This window comes from Mirounga leonina, unplaced genomic scaffold (assembly GCF_011800145.1).
Source record: "Mirounga leonina isolate KUSES-001 unplaced genomic scaffold, KU_Mleo_1.0 Mir_154, whole genome shotgun sequence".
In the NCBI taxonomy this organism is placed as follows: Eukaryota; Metazoa; Chordata; class Mammalia; order Carnivora; family Phocidae; genus Mirounga; species Mirounga leonina.
This window is the reverse complement of record NW_023270389.1, coordinates 32,120,744-32,142,777: the sequence shown is the minus strand read 5'-3', so window position 1 is coordinate 32,142,777 and position 22,034 is coordinate 32,120,744. Positions and strand designations below refer to the sequence as shown.

General features: G+C 34.6%; 2 protein-coding genes across 4 annotated transcripts in view; both read right to left on the bottom strand.

The window, feature by feature from the left end:
* Positions 1-1,807, bottom strand: part of ASPM (assembly factor for spindle microtubules) — a 69,095-nt gene extending 67,288 nt beyond the window's left edge. For both annotated transcript variants that reach the window (XM_035010398.1, XM_035010399.1), the window contains exon 1: positions 630-1,807. In XM_035010398.1, the coding sequence (XP_034866289.1) occupies positions 630-923 (294 nt within the window). In that variant the 5' untranslated portion in view covers positions 924-1,807. The remainder of the gene's footprint in view (positions 1-629) is intronic.
* Positions 1,808-3,678: 1,871 nt separating this feature from the next.
* Positions 3,679-22,034, bottom strand: part of ZBTB41 (zinc finger and BTB domain containing 41) — a 48,592-nt gene continuing 30,236 nt past the window's right edge. For both annotated transcript variants that reach the window (XM_035010395.1, XM_035010397.1), the window contains 2 exons: positions 21,210-21,298; positions 3,679-9,697 (listed from right to left, as the gene is read on the bottom strand). In XM_035010395.1, the coding sequence (XP_034866286.1) occupies positions 9,042-9,697; positions 21,210-21,298 (745 nt within the window). In that variant the 3' untranslated portion in view covers positions 3,679-9,041. The remainder of the gene's footprint in view (positions 9,698-21,209; positions 21,299-22,034) is intronic.

The following is a 22,034-nucleotide window of genomic DNA, read 5'->3' as shown; positions in this document are numbered from 1 at the left end:
AAGAGGGATGGGAACATTACTATGGCCAATGCAATGCAGAAAAGCTACCCAGGTTGTTCCTGAAGCAACAGTTGTAAAATTAAATTTGATTCACCATTAAAACGACACTGTAGCAGAGGGGGAAAAAAGGAGTATGATATTAAAACTTATGCACCACCCATGCTTGTTTTTTTGCTGTAGACACATTCAGCCAAAACAAAGCTCACTATTTCTCCTGCATAAGTAGTTACCCTGACTCTATTTGGAGTTAGTTTCCCTAATACATATGGACACTAAAACGCATATTAAGATGACTGATAGGAAGCAATAATTTTTTAAAAAGCTGCTCTAACCAAGTTATTCCTGGCAATCCTAAAAATAAATAAATAGCTCTATTAAAATGCTTCTAAGGATGCACCCCGCACGCGCGGTGATGTGCTGTCACCGCCCAAATTAGCACTTACCCTAACCATCTATAGAGCAGGTGGGATAAGGACTAGCCCAGAATCAGTGAAAAGGAGCTAAGGCGTCCTTCGTTTGTGGGTGTCTTTGCCAAGTCGCGCCCCCCCCCCCGCCCCGCCCGCCCAAAGAGGGCACAGGAGAGCAGGGAGCGGGGGCCCGGGCCCGGGCACGCCCCGCCCACCACCTACCTGCAGCTCGAACCAGCGCCGCGAGACGCTAAAGCCCTGCTCCGCGGCTGGGAAGTGGGAGATCTTCACTTCAGCGACCTCGTCGTTAGGGTTGTCCAGGACCAGAGGCAGCGTCCGCGAGGCTCCCAAGCGCACATCTCCGAAGCAGAGGAAAGGCGACCTGCAGAAGTGGCTGAGAGACAGGACCGGCGGGGAAGCTGCCGCATCCTCGGCCGCGGCGCCCCGCAGCCCAGCCGGCGGCCTCCGCTCGGTGGGGCTCACTTCCCAGCTTCGCCCCACACGCCGGGTCGCCATGGCAGCTTCGAGACGCCGCCTAGAGATTCTGGCGCAGCTCCCACAAAGCTGCTGCGGAGCGGGGACCCCGGCCGCGGCCCCTCGGAGGCGGCTTTGGGGGTCGTACAGCGAATTCTAGCCCCTCTCGTTTCCAGTCGCCGACACGCCGGAAAAAAAGAAACAAACGCCACAAATTCGCAAAGTCCAAAGAGGAGCAAAACAAGTGTGGCCCTAACCTCCGTTTAAACTTCTCGCCTCCACCAATGGGCGCGCCCGGGAACCGCCCACTTCCCCACAAGGCCAATCAATGGGCAGCAGCCTCCGGCCAATGGGACGACAGCGCCTTATTTAAACAATTACAAGGGCAGCCGCTCGCTCTGCGTGAGGAGGGCGAAAACCTTGGTGGAGTCTTGGCGACACCCCAAAACTCGTGGTTTAAAATTGAAATTAGCTTATTTGTAAACAGGTTGGGTTAAAGGGGACAGAGTAGCAGCATTTCCACAGTAAATGTAGCAATCATTGCGGGTGCCCGAGACCACCTTAGGTAAAACCGTTAAGTAGGCAAAAATTAATTTAAATCATTCCTCCCATCTAATAGACCCCACCCATAATTATACTAATTAGCTTTCCTTTTGCGGTTTCCTGGGGAGAGATGGGAGAAAAATGAAGAAAATTAAATTTACAGTTGTGTGAACGTGCTTATTTCAGTGACTGACCATACAAGTGCTCAGTAATTTTCCATGCTGGTTCTTACCTCAGGATTCAGGAAGCAAAACTAGATAAACAAAGAAAACCGAGATTCCCAAGAATTCGTAAGTAATGGTTTTGACAGCCAGTGCCCTTGACAACTTCTTGGTTTTTAACTGTAGGTATCTAATAATGATTATGGCTTGCATATTGCTGTTACTATATTCCAGGGATTGTTTAAAGTCCTTTACACATTTACCTCAACTTTCACTTCAACTCTGTGAAATAGCTCCTATTATTTGTATTTTACAGATGAACAATACAGAGCATACAAGACAGCAAGTTGCAAAGCTAGGATATGTACACAGGCAGTTTTTAGTCTTGCTCTTAACCACTATACCATACTGTCTCTAAAGATAGTAAGAAACTATAATGTATGGATGTGTGTATGGGTACACGAAGTATATAGAAAGCAAAGTCTGAGTAGAAAAATGAGAAAGGGGAGATATTAAATTATATTCACTGATGCCCAACATAACCTGAGGTTGAATCCTGTTACCTTAACAATTTTTAAACAAAATTATTGAGGTTTTTTTTTTTGGGGGGGGGAAGCCTTTAGGATTGATGCACAATAAGAACACTACTAGTTTTTTTAAGCAAAAAATGTTAATATTAATTACAATGATTTTCAGGTACACTTAATTTATATTATTTCATGTTATTGTTATTCACCAAATTAACATTGCAAATATAAGTCCTCTTATTAAAGCTTAAGTCACTGAAATGTTTGGTTCAACTCTTTTAACATGGTGATAGCACATTTTGTTTTATGTTTTCCCTTCATAGTTTTTCATGAACAAATGCTATTAACACAATTTTTTTTTAAAGAAGCACTATGAACTGTACTGGATATTTTTTATTTGCCCCTTCACTTCTACTCCCCACTGTTTTCCAGACTGTTCTTTGCTGTGGGATTCTGATCTACATTCTGTATATGCTACATTAATAGCCTTTTTACTCTGTGGCTTCTGTTTTGCTTCAAACAGGGAGGTCACTAAAGAAAAAGAGGGAGGGGAGGGTACTTACTTCCTCCCCTCTCCCACCTTGGGCTGATTACATCTCAACATTAAAAGCGACACAGCTGAACAGGTGCCCTCTCCACATGGGTCTTTCCCCTCAACCCTTTGGATCTGGGGGAGGGAATACCATAGTTGTTAATAGTTTCTGGGTATTGCATTATTGCTTGTTTCCCTACATCCCAGTCACATCTTTGCAAATGCAGGTGATCTTAGAACAACATGGGTTTGAACTGCACTGGTTCACTTACAGGACTTTTTACAGTACTGTAAATGTATTTTCCTCTCTTATGATTTTCTTAACATTTTATTTTTTCTAGCTTACTATATTGTTAGGAATATAGTATATAATACATATAACATGCAAAATATGTGTTGTTTATGTTATTGATAAGGCTTTTGGTCAACAGTAGGCTATTAGTAGTTAACTTTTTGAGGAGTCAAAAGTTATGCACAGATTTTCAACTACACCAGGTGTCAGCTCCCCCAACATCCACATTATTCAAGAGTCAACTGTATTTCGCAGCCTCTCTCTCAATCTACACCTTGGGAAAATTGGGGATTTCCTTATGACCATTTCGTAAAGGAAGGAAAAGCCTGGTTTATGGACAGAACTGTATGGTAACCCAGATGTTCCATTTGTTTATGGTCTTTGCATTCAATTTTTAAGGAGGCATGCAGAGTATGTTCTGCATTCCCATGCTGTTAAAATGTGTTCAATAAAACCTAGATATGCTTTATTAGGACCAAAGAACTTTATATTTATTTTAAATATCAAAATAACACAAAGAACTAGTTCAATATACAATACACTTCCTAGTCTTCACAGAGAACTGAATTTTTCTATACATTTGTACTTATGAAACGAGACAGCTAAAATATCTATGTAACTCACAAGATACTTCACACAGTTGACAAAATAATGAATTTTGATATTTTAGATTTTTCTTTGTAATTGCTTTTAAGTGTCCTTTAATGATTAAAAACAAAACTTATGATTTGAGACTGAAGGCTAAGTTCAAAAGCATTTCCACTTTAATGTACATCATAAATCCCTTTAATTAGAACACTTACTACACAACATGGAGCAGCTAAATGCCCACCTCTGTATTCATTCTTTTTGGCAGCCACACTCATCTATTGTAATACAGTTGTATCTATAGGGATAAGAAAAGTCCAATTGTTGGAAGAAATAAAAATTTTGTAATTACACCACAGTACACTGTCCAACTTTAACGCAAGCAGGAATACCAAGCAAAGAGGCAAAATAACAATGAGTATACATGCTCTTCATTCAAGAAATGTTTTAGAATCTCCAACAATAATGCAAGCACTGAAATTACTTTTTTACTTAAGATTTAAAAAAAGATACGTCCATCTTTATATAACCTCTATTCTCTGAATATAATTCTTATTTTCTCTTTGTATAAATGGCTGCAGAGGCTAAATTTAAATTGTCTTGGGCTTCTTCAATAGTCATAGATTTAAGATCAATACATAGCAAGTTGAATGAAACATGAAGAGTAAACAAAACATAGTCACTCTACCAAGACCTTTCTCTCATCTTCCACACAACCTAATCCTATTATTTCTATCTTATTAATGCTACTTCCAAAGAGAAGAGCAGAAAGCATGCTAATATTCTAGGATAAAAGTATCTTTAAGTTGAAATAACATTAGAGGAAACAAGAGGGTGATCCCCCAAAAGAACACTACAGATTTACCAAGAGAGGAATGTGTAAAAGAAAGGGGGAGGATCTAAGGAAGAATTGCCTATAGTTCCTAGAAATTATTTAGAAAATTATTCTCACATTATCCATTATTCACCCTAATCACAAGTAACATTTATCATAACACTATTTAAAGTTTTAGAAATGCTACTTGTTCCTTATTAAAGAATACACTTTTAGTTACTTCAAATTTGGCACTGAATCTTAGAATAATCCAAGTATGAATTTAAAAGTCCTAATTTTTCCTGAGTTCATCAACTCAATTGTATGTTGGTTGGAATGTTGCTGCTCCTAATGAGAAACTCATCTCAAACCATCACCTCTAGTTCAGTTTTAGGCAAACTGAAATGAGAAGCCATTCAATGTAGAGCTGTGCAGTTATGGGAACTGATTACTTTTAAAAAGGGAAGGGAGGGTGAGCGGGAGGAGGAGACAGAGAGGCAGACACACTACTCATTTTATTTTATTTGTCAGATTCCTCTAATAAGCGTCTAGAGACAGGCCCTGGAGTGGCTTCACAGTAACTATAAAGGCCACAAAAGAGATTTTAAAAAACCAAATGTTCACACTTGTACTTAGTGCCATTTTCCTAAATAATCATAAAATAATCTAAAAAAAAGTGTTGCCTGACCAGCAGGCAGCACAAACATAAAACCCATAACAACAACAACAAAATCAAAATCATTTATTAACCAGTACAATCTAGCCAGCAGAATCAATTTTAAGCAACTACAACACAGCGAAAAGGCACAAAGCATTCAATTCAGAAAAGACTGGGTATAAAAAGGACACTGTCAAAGAGCTAATGCTCTAAATCTGACTTTTCATCAATGATATGTTAAAATGATCTGGTAGGAAAAGAACTCAAACTTATAAACATACCAGTTTAATTGTGTTTTTGTTTGCAATTAAAGAGTGAAAAGCAATGAATGATATTTAATTACTTATTAGCCCTTAACAGTTTATAGTCACTCTGCAAAGATGTCTTGACACTTTTAAAGTTGACAGAATATTAGTGTACCTATTTCATGACCTACAATCACTTAAAAGGAAGTCATTTAATAAAGCACCAGTTTAAAACCCTATTTATGCTACTCCTTTTGTCCCAGCAATAAATGACTAAATTACTTAAAAGTACGCAAAGATCATTACCTTTACAGTTGTTGGTTAAATCTTGCTGGCTGGCATGAAGAACAAACCCTAAACTTAAATGGTATTTTAGGCTGCAAAAAATAGGTGGGGTTTCTTATAAAAATAAGTTCAACTTGTCTTAAAAAAAAACTCTAAGGCAAAATTATTTTAATAGTGTAGTGTAAAAAATAAGCTTATTATTTAGCATTTAATAGTGTCCACTTAAAGATAACATTTAATTAATTAAACTGAGGAAAACTGAGTATTCTTACTTGTAATTGATTTGTCAGTATGACTATTCCCAGAGTGTTTTCTTCTGTTTTTATTTTTATACATATAAACACAAACACTTAATCTTAGTATTCAAACTAACGATTTTTTTAAAAAATCCATAATCCTAGGACTTCAACTGTGCTTCTTTGGACAAATATTTATTCAAACAACAAAGAATTTTAATTCTTTTAAACTATTTTAATACCTACTAAAAATCTTTGGTGCATTTAAGTAAAAACTGATTAGGTTAACAAATTTCTACACTTCATAAATTATTCAATTTACATATTAAGTGCTAACTGCTATCAGCTAAAAAATTAATTTAAAACAATAAATTATGTTCATAAAATAAAAAATTCTGAATGAGGCTAAACTTAGTTGCAAGATTCAAAATTTTAAGTATAGTTACAAAATTAATGGACTTTAGAGTTAATGGAACATTTGTCCAAATACTCCAAATATTACAAAAGGTTAACTGAAAAGAGTAGGCCTCATTACATATTTTTTGTGCCAACTTCAACAACTTATATACATTCAGTTTGCCCAAATCCATGAGGTTTTCACAATTTTAAAATTTCCTACATTCTAATTTTGGAAATTAGAGGCAGCAGATTTGTGTGTGTTTGTCCACCCGCTGAGATAATTTCTTCGTAAGAATTATACTATCTAATTCCCAGACTGTTTAAGATTACATGAGAAAATGTAGTGCCTGGCACATAGTAAGCATTTAGTAATGCTGGCTTTCTTTCCCTATTAGTAGCTCTACCATTTATTAATGATATGAGCTTAACTGAGTCCTTTATCTTAACCTCAGATTCTTCATCTCTAAAATGGGAATATAGCATGTCCTTTCTCTTTCAGAGCTGGTTATGAGGTTAAACAAGATAACTGAAAGCATTTTATGAAAGAGTAAACCAGTATTCAAGTTTACCTACAATAATAACTAAATATAATTCTATTTCACTTTACATTAAGAGATGTATTCCAGAAAAGTATTATACCGTAAACCAATCCTACAATCAAATTATATATTTAAAGCATTAGGAAATTATTATTAAAATAATCCTAAAGTAAATACCTTCAAAAAGCAAAGTATTCTTTTCAATGTGAAAATGCAACACCTTCTTTCTTTCTTGCTACCAAGCATACAATATACCATACAGACACATACATATCATCTGCCTTTTTATAAGTCCAAACTTTTCTATGATGGTTTATATGTAAGGCAGGGTATACTTTTAGGTATTATTTTGTCTCATTACAGGAAGTTTTTTAGTTAAAAGTCTCGCTGGTCTTTATGATAAAAATCATAAAGATCTGTATTTTTAAAAGTCAATTTGAAAGACTAACAGACTAACAACAGTACCTCATATAGTCAAGTTCAATCATGTAAGTACCCCAGATATAACATTTCCACACAAAAGTAAGAACCTTTTAAAAAGAAGAATACATTAATTATATCTACTGGTCCTAGATTAATTACAACCAAACCTTGATGACTGAGGCAAAATTCAGGTCGGTTTTTTTACTTGTATGAGCTACTTTGGTTAACTGCCTCAATCTCAACATTTTTTCTTCTTTTGTTTTATTGCCACTAGTATGGTGAATGTTCCTCTAAAGTACCTTCATTTCTTAAGTGCTTCAGCAAACAAGTTTCCCCATTATTAAGTGGTTAAATTTTATTCATTAAAACTTCATTATTTTATTTGTGATTTTTTTCACAAGGGCTGGGCCAGACTTTACAGTTTACACACAAAAAAAAGTGCTTAAAGCAATTAGGAGTGTAAACAAAACTGAACTAGAAAACTCTTAAAATTGCTATTTTCCAGTAGTTTACATACAAATGACATGCTAATAATAAATCAACCCTGCCTATTCTAATCCTTCAAGCAGCTCTACTAGGAAACATTATCCTAGCTTAAGTTTAAATTGACTTGAAAATATGGAAAGTGCACATCTTTAAAGGTATTTTATAATTTTGACTGACTTTTTCCTCAATTAATTTTTATCAGTGAGGTTTTTGCTCTAACTGCTATTTCCTTTCACCAAGTCCTCAACTTTTATCTCCTACAAAAATAAAAATCAAGGATAATTACAGACATTAGGCTTCTGTGAAAAGCAAAATAAAGATCTAGATTACATGTAAATCTGTATACAAATAGTGGTTCCCTTTAATTAAAGTAAACATTAAGTTTAGTTAGGCATGAATTTTATAATTTGTTTGGCACCTTCCCTAACAATTATATATGAAATACCTAGGTTCTGTTTCCCACAATTTTGTTAGCCAAAGTAAATGAGACCAAAAGTAGCGTGTTAATTAAATTTCACTGATTAGTTATAATTGCCCCTCCTTTAGTGAGATGAAGATACCTGGTATGATGTATTTTTGATGTTTCTTAAATGACAGAATGTAAAAGATGAACTTACCTTCAAAGCTATCTAGTTAAAACTGTCATAATTTGTCTTTAAGACATTTTCAACTTGTATAATTTAATGCCTATACATTAAAAATTTGTATTTCTTACTCATAATAATTGAAGCATAGGCAAAAACCAATCATTTGGAGAATTATTTCAATTCTAGGTTTCATTTAACAAGCTAATCTTAATTAAGTTAGCTTTCTGGCTTTGAGTTTGTCAAAAGACCAAAGGATTAATAATAACCTAAAATTAGGGCCACATAAAAAATAAAAAACACAGAAATATCCAAGACTTCCCTATAAATTTAAATTCCTAATTTCAGTTTTTTAAATGTGGAAGAAGCAATAATGAATCTTAAGTTAGGACAAGGAAGAGTTGTAATTATCAGTGTACTCTTATATTCTTTCTTAAAGGCTACATGGTCCTTAAGCTTGTTTAGAAGATGGTGAAGGGAGAAAAAAGGATCAAAACTGAACAAGAATAAAAATTTCCATGGATAATTAAGAACTAAACCAAAAACAAAACCATAAAGTCAACAGCCAGTAATTTTGAAAAGTTTGAGAAACCATTAAAAATTAGCACTAAGTCATCTTTAAAAATCACAGAAATGTCATTTCAAATATTATACCTCCAAATGTGTCCAAATATTCATTCATATGTTCAGTAAACAGGTATACATATTTTTCTTGATTTGAACGGTTCTGAGGACTGGAGAAACTAGAGAAAATGAAAAAATAGCAGCCTTACTAATTTAAAAGCCATCAGTCTAGGCTACCATTAGCACATAACCATCAAAAAAGTCTGTGGAATGTTTAGATTTACTCATGAATGATGCTCATTATTAGAAATACTTTGTACAGCAGTAGCATTATCGAGGCCTAGTAATGTTCCAAGATAAGACTGTTCTCTAGGATCTAGCATTTGTTCAGGTCGTACTGGATGAACTATATTTGCAGGTTGAGGAGTGAGAGTATACTTTTCCAGAAAAGCTAAATCAGCTGCTCGGGGGTAATCAGTTGCTTGTGGCTGCGGCGACAAGATCTCATGAGAAGGTGGTGGCAGCGTGGTTGTATGACGCACCAGATCACTCTGAGTGTCCGGCATCTGAACTGGAACCAATGTTACTGGAACACACACTTCAGCAGAAACATTCTGTAACAAAGTCTTGGCTTCTGACTGATAAACTTTGGGCTGGTCCATATATTGTTTTGTTTCTGTTTGAAAGATTTTATCATCAGATGAGTATTCTACTGGCAAAGATACAAGTTTTTCCTCAGAAGTACTGAGAGGATCGTCAGGAGATTTTATGCCATGAACATGGTCAATGTGGTATTTCAGCTTGTCTTTCCGCTTAAATGTTGCATTACAGTGCTGACAGTTGAAAGGTCGGGCATCAGAATGAATAACCAGGTGTTTTGTTAAAGTTTTCTTAATTCTAAAAGATTGATTGCAAATTTGACACTTGTATGGTTTTTCACCTGTATGAACAAAAATGAAATTAAGTGTAAAATGCATTCATTTGGTAAGACAGTGATTTAAAGTAACACATTTTCCACATGAATACTCACAAGAACTTAATAAAAGCAGTGATATTATATGTTATCACAATGAAGAGAACGGGCTCAAACATTAAAAAGATCCGGGTTTGAATTCTAGCTGTACCACTTCCAGTCAAACCTGGAGCAAGACAGTTTCTAAGCACTGTTTCTTCGCCAGTAATATGGAGTAACAATAGTACCTACATCAGAGTTGGTAAATGGATTGAATGAGAAAATGAGTAGTGCTTAGATCTGTACCTGGCATAAGAACTTAATGGACCCAAACTATTATTGCTTTCTTTTACTCCTACTACAGCCCCTAAAAAAGTTGTAAAACCAAAACCTCTGATTTCCTCCCACACAAGAAGGGCAAAAAGTAAAACAGCAATTCTGATTAACCAGGTTCTTAGAATCAGGCTAAGAAGTAGTTATACTTATGTCTAGCCTGAGGTTAACATAAGGAGAGTTGATCAGGGTAAAGAACAAGGAAACTGGACTAGTTTTCACTTCTTTCTGAGTCAGGTTTCCACATTGTAGTTTTGGGTTTGTTTTTGTTTTTGTTTTTTTTAAATATGAAACATTATAAATTCCTACATTAGCCAATGTGATAGGCAGAATAATGGCCTCCCAAAGATGTTCACATTCTGGGAGCTATAAATATGTTATTTTCCATGGCAACAGGGACTGTGCAGATCTGATTAAGATTAATGACCTTGAAATGGGGAGATTAACTGGATTATCCAGGTGGGCCCTATTTAAATACATGAGTCTTCAAAAGCGACTGCTAACTGAGGAAGAATGGGTCAGAGAGATGCAACAGGAAGATAATTCAACCCCTGCATTGCTGGCTTTGAAAATCGAAAAGGGGCCAGGACCCAAGAAATGCGGTGGCCTCCAGAAGCTAGGAAAGACTCTCAGCTTACAGTAAGTAATAAAACTAGAACCTGGGTTTTGGTCCTACAGCTCAAAGAATCAGTTCTACCAATAAGACAGTTGAGAAGGAAACGGATTCTTCCCTAGCGCTGCCAGAAAGAAATGCAGCCCTACCAACAGAGTAGGGCTAGATTTTAGCCCATGTCAGATTTCTCACCAACAGAGCTATAAGATCATACACAATTATATTGTTTAAGCCACTAACGTCGTAGTAATTTGTTACAGCAGCAATACAAAACAAATAAATCCAGACATACAACTGTACAATAGACACAAAGGCACATATTTTTAAAGCTAAATGAAAAGATTTTATATTAATTGTTATATTGGTTTGTTGATAGCACTGTTTTCTTCATCTTTCCATTTAAAACAAGGCCAATTCTAGAAAATTAAGAGAACTGCATCTTCAAGTTGAGCCACTAATATCAAACAATTAATTATTTGTTAAATATTATTGCTTAATTGTTATTTTGTAGACCATTAGAACTTTCAAATCCCAGTGAAGAAAATTTATACAGACTGGGATGCTGGTTTCTGGTACTATTAGATTTCTACTAGTTTCTAGACTAATATCATTACTGATGTTACTAAAGAAGAAGTAAGACATGAAGTAATACATTATATAAAGGGTTAAGATTCCTGAAAAGATAGTATTTGCAACTGTGTATAGAACACACTGTATCCAACATTTGATTTCACCTGAAATACCTAGAATCAGGGACAGTATGAAAAAGCTTATAAAAGACTGTCCTGAAAAACAAAATTATACTTCCAAAATGCAAGAACTATAAAGTTCTTTCTATAATTCCTGGCATCAAAACCAGTCACACCAGGAGCTTTTTACCTAGCACAGCATTATTAACACCACCACCAAGCACAGAATTTATTTTTAAAGATAAAAGTATTGGTTTTAAGTGTTCTCCTTCGGCACAGTACTAACCATGATAGTTTCTTAAGCACATTCATTAAGAAGCTTTCATAAAGGACTTAAAGTCCTAGTCAGTCAGTTCCAGTGTCCCACAAATACTTTTAAGAAACTGGGACCCAAACAGGCATATTTCTTTGAGAAGTTTCTAAGATCATTTTAAACAAATGTCATTTTCCAATATAAAAATCAATTTAGGTTTGTAAAAAGATAAAGATCCACAAAGGAAATGTTGATATTATTATATTTAAAAAGTAAATCTAGAGTGCTTAAAGATACATAGTGAAAAGGGTAAACAACTATGAACTTAATGAAAAGAGGAATACATATTAAAGAACTATACTTTCTACAGCAAGTCTTTCTGTAGCAAAATTACCTATTTGATAATAATTCAAGCTAGATGCATCTCAATTTCATATATCAGAGACCTAAGGAAACAAAGGAAATGTCTCTTGCAAGATATATAGAAAGGAGTCTATTTTTTAAGAGTAGGAGTAGATAAAACAATGCTCAAAGAAATGTAATCTATTTCTCAGCTAAAATCATAGTAACTTATGAGTTTTTAGAATTAAAAACTGTTGGGGCGCCTGAGTGGCTCAGTCGGGTAAGCATCTGATTCTTGATTTCGGCTCAGGTCATCATCTCAGTCATGAGATTGAGCCCCACATCAGGCTCTGTGCTCAGCGCAGAGTCTGCTTGAGATGCTCTCTTCTTCTTGCCCTTTGCTCCTCCCCCCACTCATGCTCTCTCTAAATAAATAAATAAAATAAAATCTTTAGAATTAAAAAAGTCTTCCAGTGGATCAGTTATGTTTAGATTTTAAAAACTAGTATACGAAAATAGAACTCGAGAACTTCCATTCAGATTTGATGGAGTAGTTTATGTCACACTATGTCTCTTGCTGGTGAAGGGGAAAAAACAAGATTTTTAAAAACTCAAAACAATCTACTCTTTAGAGGCACTGAAGTACAAACAAGGCAGCCAGGACGTAAGAGGCCAAGGTTCTGGAGACACAGGAAGATATGGAGGTGTTTTCTTTTCTCAATGCACTTTCAGACTTAAAGTATAGAGAAACAGAGGCCAAGTGGCAGCCGAGGGCTTGATGACATTCCCCTGGAATGGAAAGATAAAAGCTGGAGTTTGGAACTACCAAGGATTTAAGGGGTCAAGAGCCTGGAAAGAACAACAAAGAAATGAACAAAAATGCCTCTATTTTTCAACTCCCAAGATGAACATTTGTTGGATGAGACAGCTAAAAACCAGAGGCTGGGATTACTGAAGGTTTGAACAGATACTGCAGCAATCCCAAGGGTACTGCGGAGACAAAGATTGGAGTTTAAGTCTCACCAAAGTGGGGAGACTCTGGTACAAACATCATACTTCAGTTGAGACCCCAGAATGATGATGAACTAGAAGAAAGGTAGAGTAGAAATAGACCAGAAAAGATCAATGCCATCTCAGTCTATCTGCTTGTGAGAAAATTAAATATATCTGGGAAAAAATACAACTTCAGGGGCTTCTACAATTTTTCATTCACAAAATCTAAAGTTCAATTCAAAACTGTCAGGCATATCAAGAAACAGAACCAAATGGCCAAACGCCAAAAGAGGGAGGAAAAAAAAAGATAACAGATACACCTAAAGGTAAAGAAAAATTATGTAAGACCTGAAATATTGAGTATGATTAATATGTTCAAGAAAACACAGAAAAGAGAATTTCACCACAGAACTGGAATCTATTGGAAAAAAGAAATTTCTGGAACAGATAAATAACTGAGCAATTCAGTAGATGGATTCAGTAGCAAATTAGATACTACAGAAGAAATAATCAGTATAGTGGAAAATGGATCAGTAGGAATTATCCAAATAGAAGCACACAGAAAAATAGGATTGAAAATACAGAAATATGCATGGGTGGCTCAGCTGGTTAAGCATCTGACTCTATTTCAACTCAAGTCATGATCTCAGGGTTGTGAGATCAAGCCCTGTGTTGGGCTCTGGGCTGGGCATGAAGCCTGCCTGAAATTCTCCCTCTGCCCCTCCCACCAGAATGCACATTCTTTCTCTCTCTCTAAAAAAAACAAAACAAAACAAAAGAAAATAGAAAGAGCATGAGATACATATATAAAAGACAAAGTAAAATATCTAACATACATAAATTGGAATTCCAGAAAAAGGAGAGAGTACAGAGCAAAAGCAATATATGAAAGACAAAATGGCTGAGAATCTTCTTAAACAATAGAAAGACATCTCAAGTCACAGATGCAGTAAGTTCTACAAACCTCACAAAATACGAAAAAAAAAAAAAAAAAAACCCTAAAGCCAAAAAGCACATCTGGGCACACTATAATAAAACTACTAAAAATCACAGATAGAAAAATCTCAAAGAACAACCAATTAAAAAGAGACATTTCTGGGGTGCCTGGGTGGCTCAGTCGTTAAGCATCTGCCTTCGGCTCCGGTCATGACCCCAGGGTCCTGGGATGGAGCCTCGCATCGGGCTCCCTGCCCAGTGGGAAGCCTGCTTCTCCCTCTCCCACTTCCCCTGCTTGTATTCCCTCTCTTGCTGTCTCTCTTAAAAAAAAAAAAAAAAAAAAAAGAGGCATTTCCTTTAAATGAGCAACAATAAGAATAACAACAGTATACTTTTCAACAAAAACAAAAGAAGTTCAAAGAGGAAAAATGACATATTTACAATGTTGAAAGAAAATTAACTACTAATGTAAATTCTATAGCCAGGAAAAATATTCTCCGTAAAGAAAAATAAAAACATTTTCAGATAATCAAAACCTATGAGAACTTGGTGCCTAGGCACCAAAGGAGTTCTTCTTGCATAAGGAAAAAATTCCAGGTGGAAAAATGCAAATGCAGGAAGTAGTAACAGTAATGGGCAAATATATGGTTAAAAATAAATGAGTTATTTAAAACCAAAAAATTATGTCTTATGTAGTTTAAAGTGCATGTAGAATTAAAATACATACCATGCATAAAAGGTGGGCGCTAAGGGTATTGTAAGGTCTTTGCATTGTCTAGAAATTGATAAAGAACTAACAAGATAGACTCTAATAATTTATGAATACACATAGCAATCTTTAGGGTGACTACTAAAGAACAATGCAAGAACATACAACTGACAAGCTAATTGAGGGGAAAATGTATAATAAAAATTCTTCATGATTACAGAAAGTGAAGACAAGAGAAAGAAAGCATCAAGGAACAGATGGGACCAATAGCATGATGACAGATTTAAACCCAAATAAGTATCATGTAAAATTTTAATGACTAAACACATCCCAATTAAAAGAGATTATCATAATAGATAATAAAACGATGCTCCAAAGACACACATCTTAAATACAGGTCCACAGAGGGATTGAAAGTAAAAAGAAAAAATATACATTGAGATCAGTAACATAAAAATACTTAGAAAACCCCCAAATATTTAGGAATTAAGTAATACAATTCCAAATAAGCCACTACTGAGAGAATAAATCAGAACAGACATTAGGAAATACTGTAACTGAACTATAATGAAAACATGAACCATAAAACAAAGTGTGGAATCTAACTAAAGGAATGTTTAGAGGGCAGCTTAGAACTTTAAAATATATAGAAGAAGAAAAAAGAAAAAAAAAAGAAATCCTAAAATTTAATAAGTTAGGCATGGATATAAAAAAGCTAGGGAAAAACAAATTAAACTGAAACAAAATTAAAAAAAAAGAAAAAGCAGAAATGAAATTAAAAAACATGTATAAAGAAGGGAAAAATCAAAAAAAAAAAGGGAAAAATCAACAAATTCCTAGTCACTGAAAAGATACATAATATGGTAACTTGAATTCTGCCGATAGATTTTATATTTTAGATTTGAGTTCTTTAAAAATAAAAGATAAATAAAAATTTGACAGCTCTGTAACTATTAAAGAATCTTTTATTGAAGTTCAGAGGGACTTATCAGTGAATTCCTCCAAATATTAATAAGGAAATAATGCCATCTTCACATAAACTCCTCCATTTCATTTAAAAAGATGTATTATTTCCCAAATAATTTTTTGAGGCCAGCAGAGTCATAATAACAAAACCTGTCAGGGACATTACAAGGGGGGGAAAAAAAAGGAATATGTCTAATTAACATAGACAAAAAAGAAAAAAGATACAAAATACAAACTATATTCAACTATATAGTAACTGGAAAATAAATAACCCCAATATGTGTTTATTTCAGGAACGCAAGATCTAATATTAAAAAATCAATCAATGTAATTTATCTCATTAATAAAGGAAAAAGATATGATCACCTCAATAAATGCAGAAAAAAATCTGATAAAATTTAATACCTATTCATGACACTCTAAATAATTTAGGAATGGATGGTAATTTATCTGATAAACAGTAACTACAAAATATATAGAAAACATACCTTTTTTTTTTTTTAAAGATTTTATTTATGTATTTGATAGAGAGAGACACAGCGAGAGGGAACACAAGCAGGGGGAGTGGGAGAGGGAGAAGCAGGCTTCATGCAGAGCAGGGAGCCCGATGCGGGGCTCGATCCCAGGACCCTGGGATAATGACCTGAGCCGAAGGCAGACGCTTAATGACTGAGCCACCCAGGCGCCCCACATCATACTTTTTTTTTTTTAAAGATTTTATTTATTTATTTGAGAGAGGAGAGAGAGAGAGCATGAGCAGGGGAAGAGGGGCAGAGGGAGAGGGACAAGCAGACTCCCTGCTGAGCAGGGAACCCGATGCGGGGCTCGATCCTAGGACCCCAGGATTATGACTTGAGCAGAAGGAGATGCTTAACTGACTGAGCCACCCAGGAGCCCCAGAAAACATCATACTTAATTATGAAATATTGAAAGCTTTTCCCTGAAGACTGCGAATAAGACAAGGATGTCCACTATTCAGTATTTCTAGTCATATACCACTGGTGACGTCAACCAAAGCAATAAGGCCAAGAGGGAGAGAAAAGGATTTGAAAAGGGAAAAATTAAATTGTCACTATTCACAGATGGCCAGTTTGTATGCTTGGAAAATCCAAAAAGAGCTAAACTACAAAAATTAATAAGAGAACTTAGTAAAGTTATTGGATAAAAAGTCAATATACAGGGGCGCCTGGGTGGCTCAGTTGGTTAAGCAATTGCCTTCGGCTCAGGTTATGATCCTGGAGTCCCAGGATCAAGTCCCACATCGGGCTCCCTGCTCAGCAGGGAGTCTGCTTCTCCCTCTGACCCTCCCCCCTCTCATGCTCTCTATCTCATTCTCTCTCAAATAAATAAATAAAATCTTAAAAAAAAAAAGTCAATATACAAACTCAACTGCATTTCTATACATCAGAAACAAATACAAATAAAAATACAATTTATAATTTTGCACAAAAACATCAAACATCTAGATATAAATCTAATGAAAATGTGTGAGATATCTGCACTAAAAAGCTATAACATCTTTTTTTTTTTAAGTAGGCTCCACGCCCAATGGCAAACTTGAATTCATGACCCTGAGATCAAGAGTCACATGCTCCACCAAATGAGCCAGGTACCCCCAAAAACTATAACATCTTTGAAAAACATTTAAAAGAACTTAAGTTAATGTAGGGATTGTTCATGGATTGGATGATTCAATATTATAAAGTAATCAACTAAGGAAAAATTGACTATATATTCAATGACATTCTAATAAAATTCTGAGCAGGTGTTTGTGTTTGGAAATAAGATGCTTCAAAATTTGTATAAAAACATAAAGGAACAAGAATAATAAAGACACCAAAATAGAATAAAGTTGGATAATTTACAGTACCAGATATCAAAAGCCATAGTAATTTACGTATAGCAATGGTGCAAGGGTATACAAATAATACAAAAGAACTGAGCAAAGCCCCAAAATAAACCAGACATATATGATCACTTAATTTAAAACAAATACGCCAATGAAATGCTGTTAAGGAAAGGATGGTCTTTCCAATAAATGGTGCTGGGGTAACTAGATAGCTACATGTAAAAAGAAAAAAGTAAAAAAGGAACTTTGACCTTTACCTAATAATGAACACAAAAGTAAATTACAGAAGTTTCATAATCTAAATATGTAAGTTAAAATAGATCTTCTAGAAGGTAACAGAAAAAAATATTAACAATCTTGGAACAGGCAACAATTTCTTAAAGAGGATATAGTAAGAAACTAACTAGAAAAAAAAACCTGATACATGACTTCTATAAAATTCAAAAACTTCAGTCACTGAAAGATACCATTACAAGAGTGAGAAGAAAGCCACAGAGTAGAATGAATCTGCAATTTAGATATCCAACAATGGACAAATTTCTAGAATACAGACATAACTCCTACAAATCATTTAGAAAAAGACAGACAATCCAGTTTAAGAAAATCAGCAGAAGAATGAATCAGGTATTCCAAGAAAGAGGTTATTCAAATGAGTATATGGGAATGTGCTCAATAGCATTACTTTCACAGAGATGCAAATTAAAGCCACTTTGAGACAGTGCTACATATCCATCAGAATGGCTCAAAAAAAAGACAGTGTCAAGTGTTGGTGAAAACATGGAGCAACTGGAATTCTCATAAACCATATACTTACTGGTTGGAATGCAAACTGGCACAATTACCTTGGAAACTATTCAGTAGTGTCTACTAAAGTAGAACATATGCATATCTTATCAGCCAACAATCCAGTGGCAAGGCATATACACAAGAGAAATAAATGCATATGGATAATGAAAAATCATGAACAAGAATTTTCAGAACTTTTATTCATTATAGATCCAAGTAAATACAAACCAAGTGTCCATCAAAGTACAATGGATAAATTGTGGTATAGTCCTATGAAAATTAAAAGAAACAAACCCATTTCTATGGATGAATCTCATAGACATCATACTGAGTGAAGTAAACCAGACAAAAAAAAAGAGTACATACTGTATGATTCCATTTATATCAAGTTCAAACAGGCAAAACTAATGGTGATAGAAGTCAAAATAATGATTATTTTGCAAGGAGTTCCCAACTGGGAGGACCGGAGAAGATACTTCTGCAATTTTGGTACTGGTAACATATTAATAACTTTATATTAATCTGAGTGGTGTTTACATAGATGTATTCATTTATAAAAATTCATTGAGCTGTTCATTAAGATTTGGGTACTTTACATACAGCTTAGAAAATTCTACCAAGTCTAAAATCAGGCCCTAAATTTATCAGCTTTAATGCCTATTTTAAATAAATGCACTACATTTCAACAAGACTACTGCTAAGAACAGATGTAATCACTACTCTGAGAATTACAACAAGCAAAACACATAATGGATGAGAGTAAGCCATTTACAAAAGAAAATCTTGTATCTCTATTCCAATCAATTTCCCTAATTGTGTGGTTTGAAAACATCAGATAGATTAGAGGTTAGTCAAAGGTAAACATGATAAATTAATTCATTCAACAAATACTTATTAAGCACCTACTATTTGCAAGTCCTGGGCTAAGCACTGATCATATTACTCATTTGAACCAATTAAGTATACTGACCTGGCCAAAACTGAAACCAATCCACTAGTTACAGCTCGCCTAGAGAAAGAATATATTACCAGAAAAGGAAAGGTCTATATGGAATCTAGTTAAGGGGATTCCAAAAAAACATGAATCTGTTTCTTAAAAAAAGCAGTACAGATAATGCACTAAGGGTATCCTGGCTAGGGAAAAAGAATCTGGGGAGCAAAATTATTCTGGTCACAAGAGAGGTACACTATTACAAGGGTAAGGATGATTCAGTATCCTTCACCATTTCCTTGATAAACTATTCCATAAAATTACTACCTAATTTTACTCTATATTTTTCTGCTTAATAAATTTAGCAACTTTGCTTCCTTGATTAGAGAAAAAGGATACCTTGGCTAGTACACTATTCATTCTCTAAAAGGTGAATAAAAAGCTGACATTCTCGTGAATCTATTTCCAGTGGTTATTACAAAGAACTCCTAAGAGTATTTATAACTCTCAGTGTACAGACATAAAAGTCAGTTTCTGGACCTATAAATCTCAGGAATGGACCGGGAAATATGGAAACCAGTTTGTCGAAGGGCCACACTGTGAAGTCCTGTCTGGTAGCCTGCTGATTACCTTAGATTAGAAGTTGGCAAACTATAGCCCGAAAGCTGAATACAGCCTCTTGCCTGTTTCTGTAAATAAAGTTTTATTGGAATGTGGCCATGTTTATTTGATTACACATTGTCTACAGTTGCTTTCATGCTACAGAAGCAGAGCTGAGTGATAGAGACTGGCCCACAAAGCCTTAAATATTTATTATCTAGCTCTTTACCAAAGAAGTTTACTGACCTCTGCTTTAGGTGATTTCTCCCACTCATTTCATAACTGCCATAATCTTTGTCTTATTCTGTAATAGAGCTCATTTCTGCAATTGTCAATGGGCAGAGTGACTTGTCCCTAATTCCAACTAACTGAGATATTCAGAGATGGAAATTCCACATTGTCATTGGTCATTGACTAATTACTATAAATCAATGGTTTTAAAAACTGAATGCAATTACAAAGCCAGCCCTTATTAAGTTTCTCCTCTAAAATAATTCCTGCAGTTTTACAATTCTTAAATCATCAATGGTCTTGAATTAACTTTCTGTAAGTTCATCATTTCTTTCAAACCATGAGTTTATTAAGCTTATTATTTATAAATAATATGGAAGATAGCATTAATATGATTTCCTCATTTTATATTCCTATGTATGTACCCCCAAATTATGACTTTTTCCTTTGGAGGGGGTTGTATTTTATTTTTAACAGAAGCACCGTATAAGTAATAAATTCTTTGGTATTGAAATTTCCCAAATCCAGTTATTTTCCATTCTGATATTTATGAAATCAGTTATTTTTCTCTTCTAGAACAGCAGCTTGACAAAATCCAAATAAAAATAAAACAGCCATAAATGCATAAATAAGTTTCTTTTTTAAAAAGAAAGGAAAGGTTTAAGAATTGTTAATTTCTATGGGAAGTCAAACAAGGACTATGACAACATATAAGAAAGAATCCAAGAGTCTATATTTCAAAATATGGCAGCATTACCAAGGGGGAAAAAATAAAGGTTTAGAAAATAATTATCTTCTGGAGAGCAGCTGAAGCAAATCATTCTACTGTAACTACCCACAAATCACAACTGACTATGTGTAAAGGAAAGTATACAAGAGTAACTTGGTTAAGCAAGATAATCAAATCCTATCTGATTTATTCTTTTAAAAGAGGGGAAAAAAAAAAAGGAATGTCTTCAGAGAGTTACATAGATACCGAGCAAATATAAACATCCAGAAAAGGGGAAAATTAGAGCTAAACATTGAGTAAATTCCCTATGAAGAAAAATTTGCCCCAACTTTACAAAATAATATTAAAAAATATTGAAGCTTACAGAGAATCAAAAGGCAGAATATCGCTCATTCATGACATCAATTTTAATAAAATAAGTAAAAATCGTATGGGGAAAAGACAAAAAAATTTAACCAAGAACAACAAAGTTTAAATGTCCATATTTTACTCCTGAATAATTACACAAAGATATAAATAAAGTACCCATTAGCTTTTACCTGAATGCGTCCGAAAATGCATTTCTAGACTTGATTTGCCTTTAAAAATTTTCTTACAAACGTCACATTGATGAAAGGTTGCTTTGTATCTAAGAAACATAAAAAGGGTTGAGTTTTCAATATAACTTTAATAACACAATGAAAATAGGTTACATTTACAAAATTTACATATAATTCTCACATTAATAAAGCATAGAAATCCAAAGGAATGTGGAAATACTTTTAAAGTACCAACCTTACCTCTGGCTCTTCCTCCTCCAATTACATTCAACATACAAATTTGTAAAAAGAGGTCCTTAGACTTTTAACTTTAAACCACTTACTTTTAAGATTTAAATCATTGGACTTCTGTATTATTATTATTTGCTATTAAAAATATCAAAGGAAAAATTATAGGGACAGAAACAGATCAATGATGGGTTGAAGGAAGAAAAAAGGAGTTGAACAAAAAAGTCTGGTGGAAATTTAGGGGTGATGGAACTATTCTGTATCTTGACTGTGGTAATGATTACATGACTACATGCATCTGTCAAAACTTGCAGAACTATACACTACAAACAATGAATTTCTCTGCATGTAGAGTGTAACAATTAAATTTAAAAAATAGATGCTGGGGCTGAATGAAGAGAAACTACAGCAACCTCAAAACGTGCCTTCGTCAAAAAGGTGACACTGCTCTAATTGGTTCACTTAATAACACAAATAATAAATACTACAAACTTGAACTTAAATTTTATACCTAAATTTTAAAAGAACAAGATACCAGCCCTTTATTTTTATTACAGATTAATAGACATAAAAAGCTATAAAGTACTCAAAGCTACC